We start from the raw sequence: 11,353 nt of genomic DNA, 5'->3' as shown, positions 1-11,353 counted from the left end.
AACGTATATTTTTGGCAGGAACGACAAAGTAATGGGAGTGTAGAATTTCCCATGTTATTCCAGTTCTTCCCGCAAAAAGCAAATGTAAGTTACGACAGGGAAATGACCGTAAATGTATTAGTGAATTTCACCCCTTACTTGGTCGTGTGTGAATTCGCGGTCATTTGGGCTTGAGATTACGGCCGTGTGTGTAATCCCGGGCCCAGCTGGCGCTCTGTTCGGGATAAAGGCGACCGCCGATCATTTCTAGGGTTGAAATTGGTACAAAATTTTACCGGTAACTGCAACTAATTTCTAAATCACAAAATTAGTACAAAATTTTATAGGTAACTGCAACTAAATTCTAAATCACAAAATTAGTACAAAATTTTACCGGTAACTGCAACTAATTTCTAAATTACAAAATTGTATAGGCAATTGCAGATAATTTCTAGGTCAGATTGAAACAAAATTAATTTCTAGGTCAGATTGAAAAAGTTTTATAAACATCTGCAAATAATTTTAAAGTTTGATAGTGATGCTAAATTTTATCGGTAACCGATGATGATTTGTAGTTATGAGATTGGTACAAAATTTTCCGGGTAGATGCAACGACTTTCTAGGTTTGAGATTGGTACAAAATATCATAGGCAGCTGCAAATAATTTCTTGCTTGAGAGTGGTACGGTACAATATTTGTCAGGTAACAGCTAATGCACTGTAGGTTTTAAATTGGTACAAAACCTTATTAACGTGGTGTGTGCTTGGCTCTTGTGCTCGTGTTTTCGTACATAAATTCATTTATATTGTTGGTGGCTTTTTAGGCTTCGTAGCACCCTATCGATTTATTATGCGTATTACACCTTAATTGTGTGTTTTCGGTAATTTATATAATTCTAGTATCGATAGTTTAAGTAACATACAAGACGATAAAAAGATGCAACAAGCAATATAAATCACTGACGATGAGGTTTTGCGAAATATCCCATACGACTAGAAATACGGCACTAAAATATTTGCCCTGACCTATCTCACGGGCCTTGCATCCTTTCCACAGCACTTCTTCGTAACTAGCACCATATTCTAGTGTTAAATCTCACGCTACATCTCAGCACTCAGGATGGAGAGACGGCAATATTACTCCTAGTTAAAGTGAACAGAGTAGGTCTATAGGCTTGACTGGCTCCTGCTGCTTTTAACCCTCTTACGATCGGAACAGTTCTAGTATATTACTCCAACTAACGCCAGACGGTTTTTACTGAGCTGATAGTGAGTCCTAGGAGCCTGGCAGGGAGTGTTAATACTGGGTACATGTGCTTCTGTCTGGACGCGCTGCCTTCTCTCAAATTTACCTGGAAAGTTACATCATCATCATCATCATATCATCATCATCATCATCATCATCATATCATCATCATCATTACCACCACCACCACCACCACCACCACCACCATCATCATCATCATCGCTGTTTCCCTCCTCCTCCTCTTCGTCTTCTAATTATCATCGTCGCCCCCCCCCTTCCCACTCCTCCTCCTCTCTTCCTCCTTATCATCATCATCATCATCCGCCCCCCTTTTTTCCCAACTAAGGATGGGTTGAGGACAGTTTCGTATGTCCCTGAATTCTTCTAGACTTGCTCTGTAGTGTGGTGGAAAAACCCCTACACCTCGGATGACACCTTGGCGGGGCGAGCGAGGGTGGCCGAGCGTGGGCCAGGGCGGCGGCCAAACACGGACAGCTGGCGTGCTTCTCTGGGCAGGGAGTGTGTGTGGTGACCTGACCTGAAGGAGTTGTATTCCGGCAGGCGTGGTGGTTCTCCTGCCGAAGCCTCCACCCTGGGCACCCTCCCGCTGTCTTCACTGTCCCGCCTCCCGCCCCGCCCCGATCCCCGCACAGCGACACTTATGGGGGGCGGCGGGGGAAGGTCCAGGGGGGAGATGGGTGAGGGCGTGGTGAAGGGCGGCGGCGGCACCACAGGTGGGATGTCCAGAGCCTCGATGACAACCTGTGATGTATCCTCTGTCCACTCCTGCTGCTGCTGCTGCTGCCGCTGCTGGTCCTGCTGTTGTTGCTGCTGTTCATGGTATTCGTGCTGCTGTGGTTTTGTCTGCTGTTGTTGCTGTTGTGTTTGCTGCTGCTGCTGTTGCTTTTCTTGAATTTGTGTGTGGTGTGTGTGTAGATCGTCAGCCACAATGGTTGCATGTGAGGCACGGCGTGATTGCGGTCTGGAAGTCTCGTGAGGCCGCGTAAGATCCACGATGGAGGGGGATGGGTGGAGGCTGGGTGTGAGGGTGGAGTGGATGGGCGGGGCTGGGGTGGGGCGGGGTGCAGGACGGCGGGAGTCACAAGTGAGGTAGGTCCTGAGGGTGTCGGAGGTGATGGAGCGCTGGCCCAGACACCCGTCACTGCGGCACCTCAGTAGGGGTCGAACAAGCCCCTCCTCGTCCCCGCGTCGCCCCGAGGCTGCCAGTGGTGCGTGGCGGCTGAGGTGCGCCTGGCCCGTCAGCAGTGCCGCCAACAGAGCCGCCACACCAGCTCCCCCGGCCGCTAGCAGTGACCAGCCGTACCTGTAGGCGTACATGGTGGACCACCTGGTGCCTCGCCCACTGGCACCACCGTACTCCTCAGACACCACCGACACGAACCACACCACACCCACGCCAACGCTCAGACCTGCAACAGAGAATGTCACCACACAGATATAATGTGTCTGGTTAGAACAAAAGGATTTTCTATATAGAAAAGGGAGTTTCCTTGTGAGAGCTAAAACTCCAGCTTGTCATCACAAGTATGTATCACATATATCAGTCTGAGAATATACTGTAAGTGCATGAAAATTTAACTATAAGGATTGTGTGTGCGCGAACTTGTTGCCAAATCTGACGGAAGGGGTGGGGGGAGAAAAACTAAGTGAAGAGGATGTGAGTTCAGGACATTTCACAAGCTCATTCAAATGTGACTGATGAATACAGTTAGATATAATGTGTATAGGTGTATGTGCATGAATACTGAACTGTGAGAATTTGTGTTCAGGTTACCGATAGGTTTGTACAGTATATATGCAAATGGAAGACAAATCCATTTTTTTTTTTTTATTCAGCAGATACAACAGTTTCGTCCTCTTCAGGATTCAAGTCGGGCCGAATATACTGTACCTTTTTCCAGTACTGTGTATATTTCGTTCATTTGAACAGTTCACGGCATTGAGATCTTATCGATATGTTGAGCTCTTTGTTGAAGTTTGCACAGTTTGTACAGTTTTACCCCCTTATTTTCTGTTGTAAACAGTTTCCTTTAGTGCTGCTAAAATCTCTGTAGAGCTGTTGTAGTTCTAGCGTCCTTTAAAATCCAGACATTTACTTGCAGCTATTTGTGTAAATGACTGACCTGCGAGTGAGAAGAGTAGAGCAGCAAGGAGTGCAGCGTGTGTGTAGCAGCATCGCCCCACCACCGCCAGCAGACACCCTACACACAGCAGCCCGCACGCACCCACCAGGAACGGCGTCGATATCCTGAACAAGAAACTCACTACGGTATGTGTATCATTGTTAAAGTCTATAATTATATTTTTCTGGTTAAGTAATGTGAATTATTAGGTGACCGTCTGGTGGATTATGATGGTGGAGGATGTCTTGACTAGTTGAAATCCCAACCAGTAGCTCGGCTGTAGGGTGGCCTATAGGTATCCCGACCCCACAAGTTAGCACCCTAACTTGAAATTTTGGATTATTTAATGTGTGTATTCTGTATAGCAGTCCCCTTCTCCCCTAGAACAGGGCTTGGTTTCATCATGGCCCCCTCGTTTGTGGAGATATGGCTAAGCCAATGCTTACAGCTGTTCACTAAAGTGAGACTAGTAAACGATGGAGCAATCAAAACATACTCGTGTACAGGGTTCGTCAGTAGGTTCACTATCAAGACTAATGCCCCAATTTACCATTTTCGGATGGAAAGGGAATAGGCGTATGTCTGTTACCACTCAAGACGTTTTTCCTTAGCCCTTCCCTGCCCAGCTCTTATGCAACAATTATTCTGACGTACTATATTGTTTGCTTAGAAGAGCCCCTGTCATTGAAAAAGCAGATTACGTCCTCTTGTCGAAGGAGTTGACCTAGTACTCTCAGTTCACGTAAAGATGCAGATATCAATACCGATTAAAAAAAAAAAAAAAAAAGAGCACTGACTTTCTGTACTTAATATTGCTATGTTTGGACCTCAGAAAGCTTTCCATAAATCATCATCATTACTGTACACAGTTGCAGTCACCTAAAAATCCACCAGTACCTTTACATCTAGGTCTGCAGTCGCAAGTATTCTACCCTGCACCTGCAAATATCCACAAGCTTTGGCTACTGTACCTCATCCTGGCGAGAACTGTCTGGAGGAGAGGTGCTGGCGCCGGCAGGTGCAGGTCCCCGTGGCTCACCCGGCCCCACCAGTACCTTACACGGCTGCATGGCGGCCTGACGGGGGCTGTGGGATAGTAGTTGCGGTTATAAACTGTACTGTCCACTTGAATTTGTCTTGAAATCGCCATCTCGTCATCCTGAATGCTGAGTTGTAACGAAATATTAACATCTTAATTTGGCATGAAATTACCTGATCTTCATCTTGATTACAGAACTGCAAGAAGATATTTATAAATTCTTTCACTTTAACTTGACCTAAAATTGCCATCTCTTCATCCTCATTGCTTAGTTGTAACAGTTTCTCAACTGTAGAATATGATGCAGTACTCTTTAGTTTGGTTAATATATTCGTCTTTTTGCAGCTTATGCCCATTAGCTCAGTATGGCGGAAGATAATGCTACGGTTCTACATCATTTCCATTGCATTTTTTCGTGACAAACTTTCTAGACCAAAGTTAATCTATTATTACAATTGAGCATTCAGGACGGAGAGGTGGCACTTTCATGCCGACTTAAAGTGAAAAGAATATAATAACAAATCGTCACTGTTGAAAGAGAGAGGACTAAGAAAAGCCCTTCAACTCGAGGACGATATTTACTGTATGTACTTGCTGCCGCCGGACGATCTTATTCAGTGAAGGGCTTAACTGGATTTTTTCCATTCCTTTCACTACTAAAAGTATCTCGAAGGCTAAGTAACGTCGTCTGGAGGCAGCAAGAATAAAATAAAAGGTGTGTGTGTGTGTGTGTGTGTGTGTGTGTGTGTATATATTATATATATATAAATATATATATATATTATATATAAATTATATATATAATTATATATATAATTATATATATAATTATATATATATATATATAGATATATATATATATATATATATATATATATATATATATATATATATATATATATAATCATTAGCTGTTTGAGTATCCACTGCAGGACGTGCCTATATCGGCCGAAGTAGGGACGATACAGCCGATGTATTTCTACCAAGTGGCTTAGGCTGTCTGGTAGAGATTTTCTGTGGGTTGAGAAGTGCTTGTAAGTGTAATTGTAGTGTCGTAGTGGCTTTGGATGTGTGTGTAGTCTGTGAACCAGGTGTAATCGGCCCGCGCAGGCCGACTGGGTGCAAACGTACTTTACAGTATGCGACACTGGTTCAACCACAGCACACCTTGTGCCCGCCAATGCTGTACATGGCCGGGGGAACGCTTCCAACGTTTATTACCCTGACGGGGCCCGAACCCTCGCTTTCCAGTGTACGAAAACGTACACTTTACCACTGTACCACAGGGGCTCTGTGTATATATATATATATATATATATATATATATATATATATAATATTCTGTATACACGTCATCGGACTGAAAAGATTACGCAAAGACATTTGAGATCTGGAAGAAGAAAATCAAACAGTCAGTGCCTCCTGAATCCCTTCATGTAAATTCATAAAAGCCACACGCGATGTTACGACTATGCATATTGAAGAACTGTAACTGAATGTGTTAGTTATGCTGTATTCCAACTGTACAACACACAGAGTGCTGGAGAGACGCATTCTAGCGATGGCACCAATATAACCGGGAAACCCTGGTTCTATAAACATTCCTAAAGTTTCTTCCTATCGCCCGAAAAATACATGTTGGCATGGAGAACAACAGGAAAAGGGCAGTTTCAGCCTGCAGTCCACCAAATTCATGTCCCGATGAGCCTTGGACTGCAGGAAAAACATAGTGGAATGCAGCCTATCATTTCCTGTCCTCATTAATGCATAAAAAACGACTGTCTTAAATTAAGGGCCGCCCACACCTTTACTCGCTGGTGGCTTAAGCCTTTTATCGCCAAGGGTTAGTCAGACTTCCAATTTTTTACCATAAATTCTGAAACACGTGACAAAGACAGAATGTGTCTGACCTCTCTGCATCATGGGTGATTGCACTGTAGTGTGCAGGCTGATAAAGTATGATGACTGTGCGTGCTTCATAATGTCTGTCTACAGTGGTTTGCTTACGCCTTCCTAGATTGTTATCGCCCTCCTGTAGAAGGCCTAGCGATAATGTTTGTGCCTGTGTGTGTGTGTGTGTGTGTGTGTGTGTGTGTGTGTGTGTGTGTGTGTGTGTGTGTGTGTGTGTGTGTGTGTGTGTGTGTGTGTGAGTGTTTGTTTTCCCATTGTATCTCATAAATGGCTTGAGCTATCAACATGAAAACTTAGAGTATCAAGGTATGGCCAAAATCTTGGCCGAGATCGAAAACGGGCACTTGGGGCCAAGGTCAAGGTCACCAAAATGGCTGCCAAAGGTCAACTAGTTTTTATCGCCCGCTTTTAGCACAATTGTATCTCATGACCGGCTTGAGCTGTCAACATGAAACCTTCAGGGTATAAAGATATGGCCCTTGGACTTGGCCAGCAGCATATTCTGGCGGGCGATTAGTATTCGGCTCCCGAATGCATTTCTTTAATTTTAATACTACGATCTTCAGGGCACGTGTCTGCTTGAGAGTACCCTAAATGCTGTCGAGAGTGTTCTTGAGAGCACTACTATCGAGTTGCTGTTGTTTAGAGTACTTGTTAGATAGCTGGTATGTACTATGGGACAATTGGTGTCTGAAAGTATACAACTGTATGGACTTGGGCACATCACCACCTGCCACGGCAACCCCTCACTTGCATGAACCAGGCTTGTGGTCTGGACATTATTTTCTCGAGAGGGGAACCATGTCTCATCCCTGGACTTAGAATGAAAGTTTCTAGTTATTATCTCTGATTGGCTGATATTATTTTAAAATTAGAAAACTGCTGAGCATCATCTAATTGTAATTCTCGTACAGTTCTACTTCTGGGACCCAGTTCAAATCGCCACTGAGCCTGCTGTTGTCTTCACTTTTCTGATTTTTTTTTTTTTTAATGCAAGGAAGAAGGAACCAAAGGCCAGGAGCCCACAAATTGTTCCTCCAAGAAAAAACAAAAACAAGATAACAGAGAGCCAAATTCAAGATCCTTTCATTCCGAGATGCTTGGACACACTGCGTTTGAAAGACTGGAGATTATAGGCAGTAGGAAATACAGACAGCGGGAGACAGTTCCAGAGTTGATCTGTTGCATACATAAGGACTGGGAGTAACAGTTAACTCTTGCATTAGAGAGCAGGACAGAAAAGGGATGAGAGTTTGTTGCTAGACGAGTGCAACGAGCCCGCCGTAGTGGTGGAGGGATGCAAGCAGACAGTTCAGAGAAGCAGTGACCATTAAGTAGCGATAGAAATAGATAAAGATGCATTAGTACAGCGAAGAGACAGTGGTTAAAGGGAGCCAGTAAGAGAGGGAGAGTTCATAAGACAAAAAACCTTTGACTCCATTTGGTTGAGATGAGCAGTATGTGGGGAGCCTCTGCACACATGAGAGTCGTACATTATACAGGGACGAATAAAGCCCGTGTATAAAGTAAACAACTGTGCAGGGGTAAAGAAGGCAGAGTCGGCTTAGCACACTTAATCTCTAAAAAGCAGATTTTACAAGAGAGGAAATAATGATGATCTTTCCAAGATAAATCCCGAGAGAATGAAACCCCAAGAATGTTTAAACATGGTGAAGGATTGAGTTGGATATTGTTAAAATTTTGAGGGTACTCCTGCGGATTTTTTTTTTTTTCCCCTCCAGATTGATAGATGTAAGAACTGAGTTTTTGATGCATTAAAAACAACAAGATTGCTTTTACCCCAGTCAGAGATATGAACCAAGTCAGACATTAGGTGTGCCACTGCCTCATCCCTTCTTTGTTGAAGTAACAGCTGAGATGGACGTTGCGATAAGCGAATGGAAAGGTGAAGGGTGAAGTTATCAGCGTACGAGTGGATAGGGTTAGATGTACAGCTTAAAATGCCACTGATGAATAAAAGGAAGAGAGTTGGTGATAGGACAGCCGTGAGGAACACCACTGTCAACAGATATAGGAGAAGAACGGTGACGGTCTACAAAAGCTGCTATAGAACGACCAGAAAGAAAGCTAAAAATGAAGGCACAGATAGAAGGATAGAAACCGTAAGAGGGCAGTTTGGAAAATAAAGATTTATGCCAGACTCGATCGAAAGTCTTTGAGACTTCAAGTGCAGTGGCAAAGCTTTCGCCAAAGTTCCGAAAGGGGGATGACCAGGAGTCAGAAAGGTAGGCGAGAAGATTGCCAGTGGAGCGTCCCTGACAGAACCCATACTGACGATCAGAAAGAAGGTTGTGATAGGCAAGATGCTTTAAATTTTTTGTTAAGAACTGACTCGAAAACTTTGAGATACAGGATGGTAAAGCAATTGGGCGATAGTTAGAGGGCTGGGAATGGTCACCCTTCTTTAGGACTGGCTGAATGAGAGCAAACTTCCAGCAAGAAGGAAAGGTATAAGTTGAAAGACAAAGGCAAAAGAGTTTACCTAGGCAGGCTGTAAGCACAGAAGCACAGTTCTTGAGGACAACAGGAGGGACCCCATCAGGCCCCTATGCCTTGTTAGTATCGAGGCCTGTGATGGCAGAAAATACATCAATTGAAGAAATGTTAATGTCGGCCATGAGGAAGTCAGAGGGGGGAAGTGATGGAGGAATTGCTCAGGAATCGTCTAAGATGGAAATGGAGGAGAAAGTCTGAGTGAGGAGTTCTGCTTTATCAGTAGAAGAATGAGCTACAGAGCCATCAGAGTAGAAAAGAGGAGGGAAGGATAATGAGGGAAAGTTGTTAGAAAGGTTTTCAGCAAGGTGTCAGGAGGAGAGGGAAGAATTCGAGTTGGAGAGTTGAGATCATTTAGTATGAATGAAATTATTTTTAGGAGAGCGAAGAACAGACTTAGCACGATTCCGGGCAGAAACACAGAGATGTGATTCAGGGGTGGGATGGCTGTGGTAACTTTTGTAGGCCTTCTTATGGACAGCATTAGAACAATCGTGATTAAACCAGGGTTCGTTTGCACTAGTCATAGGATATGAGAAAGGAATGGATGCATTACCTCCATGATGCGGATGGCACACTTCGATGGCTCTCGGCCATGGAAGCAACAATCATTCCAGGGGAAAATCAAAGAAGTACTGCCTGAGGGCCTCCCAATCAGCAGCTCCAAAGTGCCACAACCGTCGCTTCTTAGGAGGTTCTACAGGCCCTACTGGAGCGATAGGACAGGTTAAGGTGATAAAGTTGTGATCAGAGGAGTCCAGCAGAGAGGAAAGATTAACAGCATAAGCAGAAGGATTAGTTGTAAGGCAGAGGTCAGTTATGTTGGAACTCTGTCCAGGGCGGTCAGGGATACGGGTAGGGTGCCGTACAAGCTGCTCTAGGTCATCAAGGATAGAAAGACGTAGGCCTGTTCACTGGGTGGATCAGTGAAAGGGGAGGAGAGCCAAAGGTGGTGGTGAACATTGAAATCTCCTAGAGTGGAGGTTTCAGAGAAAGGAGAAATTGATATAATGTGTTACATCTTAGAAGGAAGATGGTTGAAGAATTTTTCATAATAGATAGTAGAACAAGGGCTAAGTAAACAGCACAGATCAGAGAATGACAGGAAAGCCGAAGCCAGAGAGTAGAGAATTCTGAAGATTCAAGTTCAGGAACACGAGAGTAAGATATGTTGTTGTGTACATATACACAACAGCCACCTTTGGCTTTGAAATTAGTATAGAGAAAGTAGGAGGATACAGAGAAGGGTTTGCTCTGTCATCACAGACAGTTGAGTCTCATCATAGTCAGAAACAGAATGACTACCGCTGCAGCAGCAAATTCCCTAGCTTATGCTTTAGTCATTGCTATTAAAACAAAACAAAAAAGTCCTGTAAACGAGAGGTGATAAGTGCACAGGTGAACTGTATGTGTGATGTTGTGAACGCACCTCTGCGAGCACCCTATTGCATCGCAGTTGCTCTTGACAAAATCTCGAGTTGAACCTATATGAACTTTGCTCTCACAGGGACACACAAGTGCACGAAGTGCTTGCCTCCGAGTTAAGCACTGACGAAAGACCTGACGTGGACCTACTATGACATACCGGGAGTGTCCATGCGAAATTTCAGGTCATTCCGGCCCGCGGTATGACCTGTAGAGGGTTCCCAGTGTCTGGCGAAAAATCGGGCACAGAAGTGCACATGGCTCGGTGCAACAGACTGCGCATTTATAATTTACGCCATCGTTGTCGGCTCGTCGTTCTGCGTTTTGTGATGTATGGCATGTCGAAATCCGAGGGGTCAAATGTGGACAGACAGGCAAACACACACACAGACGACGCTTATTGGCATTGTATTATTGATAAGGGAGACAACTCTTGATAGTAACTGTCAAGAGTTGACTCTCAAGTGGACACATGATTTAAATCCTATCAATTATTTGTATCAGTAATGGTGGGTGTGTGACTTACGGAGGTGGAGGTGAGTGAGGTGTGATGTGTTGAGGTGAGGGCAGGCAGTCCACAGGCCCAGGCGGAAGGTGACTGTAGTGAGCGCTGATCGTCCACCATGTTGCTGCTGCTGATGAGACCCCTCGCCCCCGTCCCCGCCCTGGCCCACACCCCGCACCAGCACTCCCTGTGCAGGCGGCACCTCCCCTAGCACGATGGGCTCTCGCACCAGGGCCCACTGTGGGGACATGAGAGCCGCCACCAGGGCTCCCAAGGCAGCCACCCCCGCCCACACACCCACCACGCCACCCACCCATGACGCCACACGACCCCGCACCTTCTCACCCTGCATGGCACCACTATGACACCACCCTCACGCCATGACCACCACCAAGTTTCCGTACTGTAGTTGAGTTAAGCACCTTTTTTTCTCTTCCAGGAGGGGCTAGGTTAGGTTAGGAGAGGTTAGGTTCTTGGGTATAGGTAACGCTGGTTTAAATACGGCTGGAGTGTTGAGTGTAGGTTAGTTACTTTAGGTTAGGTTAGGTCTGGTTAAGTTGAGAGAGGTTAGGTTCGGCTGTTAGGTTAGGT

The 11,353-nt window shown here is 45.0% G+C and overlaps 1 protein-coding gene across 1 annotated transcript; it reads right to left on the bottom strand.

The window, feature by feature from the left end:
• Positions 1 to 1,641: 1,641 nt before the first annotated feature.
• LOC145393777 (uncharacterized) lies at positions 1,642 to 11,114 on the bottom strand. Its single transcript, XM_080267827.1, has 4 exons — positions 10,780 to 11,114; positions 4,340 to 4,444; positions 3,369 to 3,493; positions 1,642 to 2,654 (listed from the first exon to the last, which is right to left on the bottom strand). Exons 1-4 carry the CDS (start codon positions 11,112 to 11,114, stop codon positions 1,642 to 1,644), a joined length of 1,578 nt encoding a protein of 525 aa, XP_080123953.1.
• Between the last annotated feature and the right edge of the window lie 239 nt (positions 11,115 to 11,353).

The sequence above is a fragment of the Coenobita brevimanus genome, chromosome 25, assembly GCF_032717465.1.
Source record: "Coenobita brevimanus isolate Jiangsu-jjx chromosome 25, ASM3271746v2, whole genome shotgun sequence".
Taxonomy (NCBI): Eukaryota; Metazoa; Arthropoda; class Malacostraca; order Decapoda; family Coenobitidae; genus Coenobita; species Coenobita brevimanus.
This window is presented reverse-complemented; position numbering and strand designations above follow the sequence as displayed.

Bases quoted from the DNA above. Each gene is read 5' to 3' on its own strand.
- LOC145393777 (XM_080267827.1), bottom strand. From the start codon at position 11,114: ATGCAGGGTGAGAAGGTGCGGGGTCGTGTGGCGTCATGGGTGGGTGGC. The intron at 4,445-10,779 runs GTCACACACCCA...AGCCCCCGTCAG, and splicing joins ACTCACCTCCACCTCCGTAA to GCCGCCATGCAGCCGTGTAA. The intron at 3,494-4,339 runs GTACAGTAGCCA...TTTCTTGTTCAG, and splicing joins ACAGTTCTCGCCAGGATGAG to GATATCGACGCCGTTCCTGG.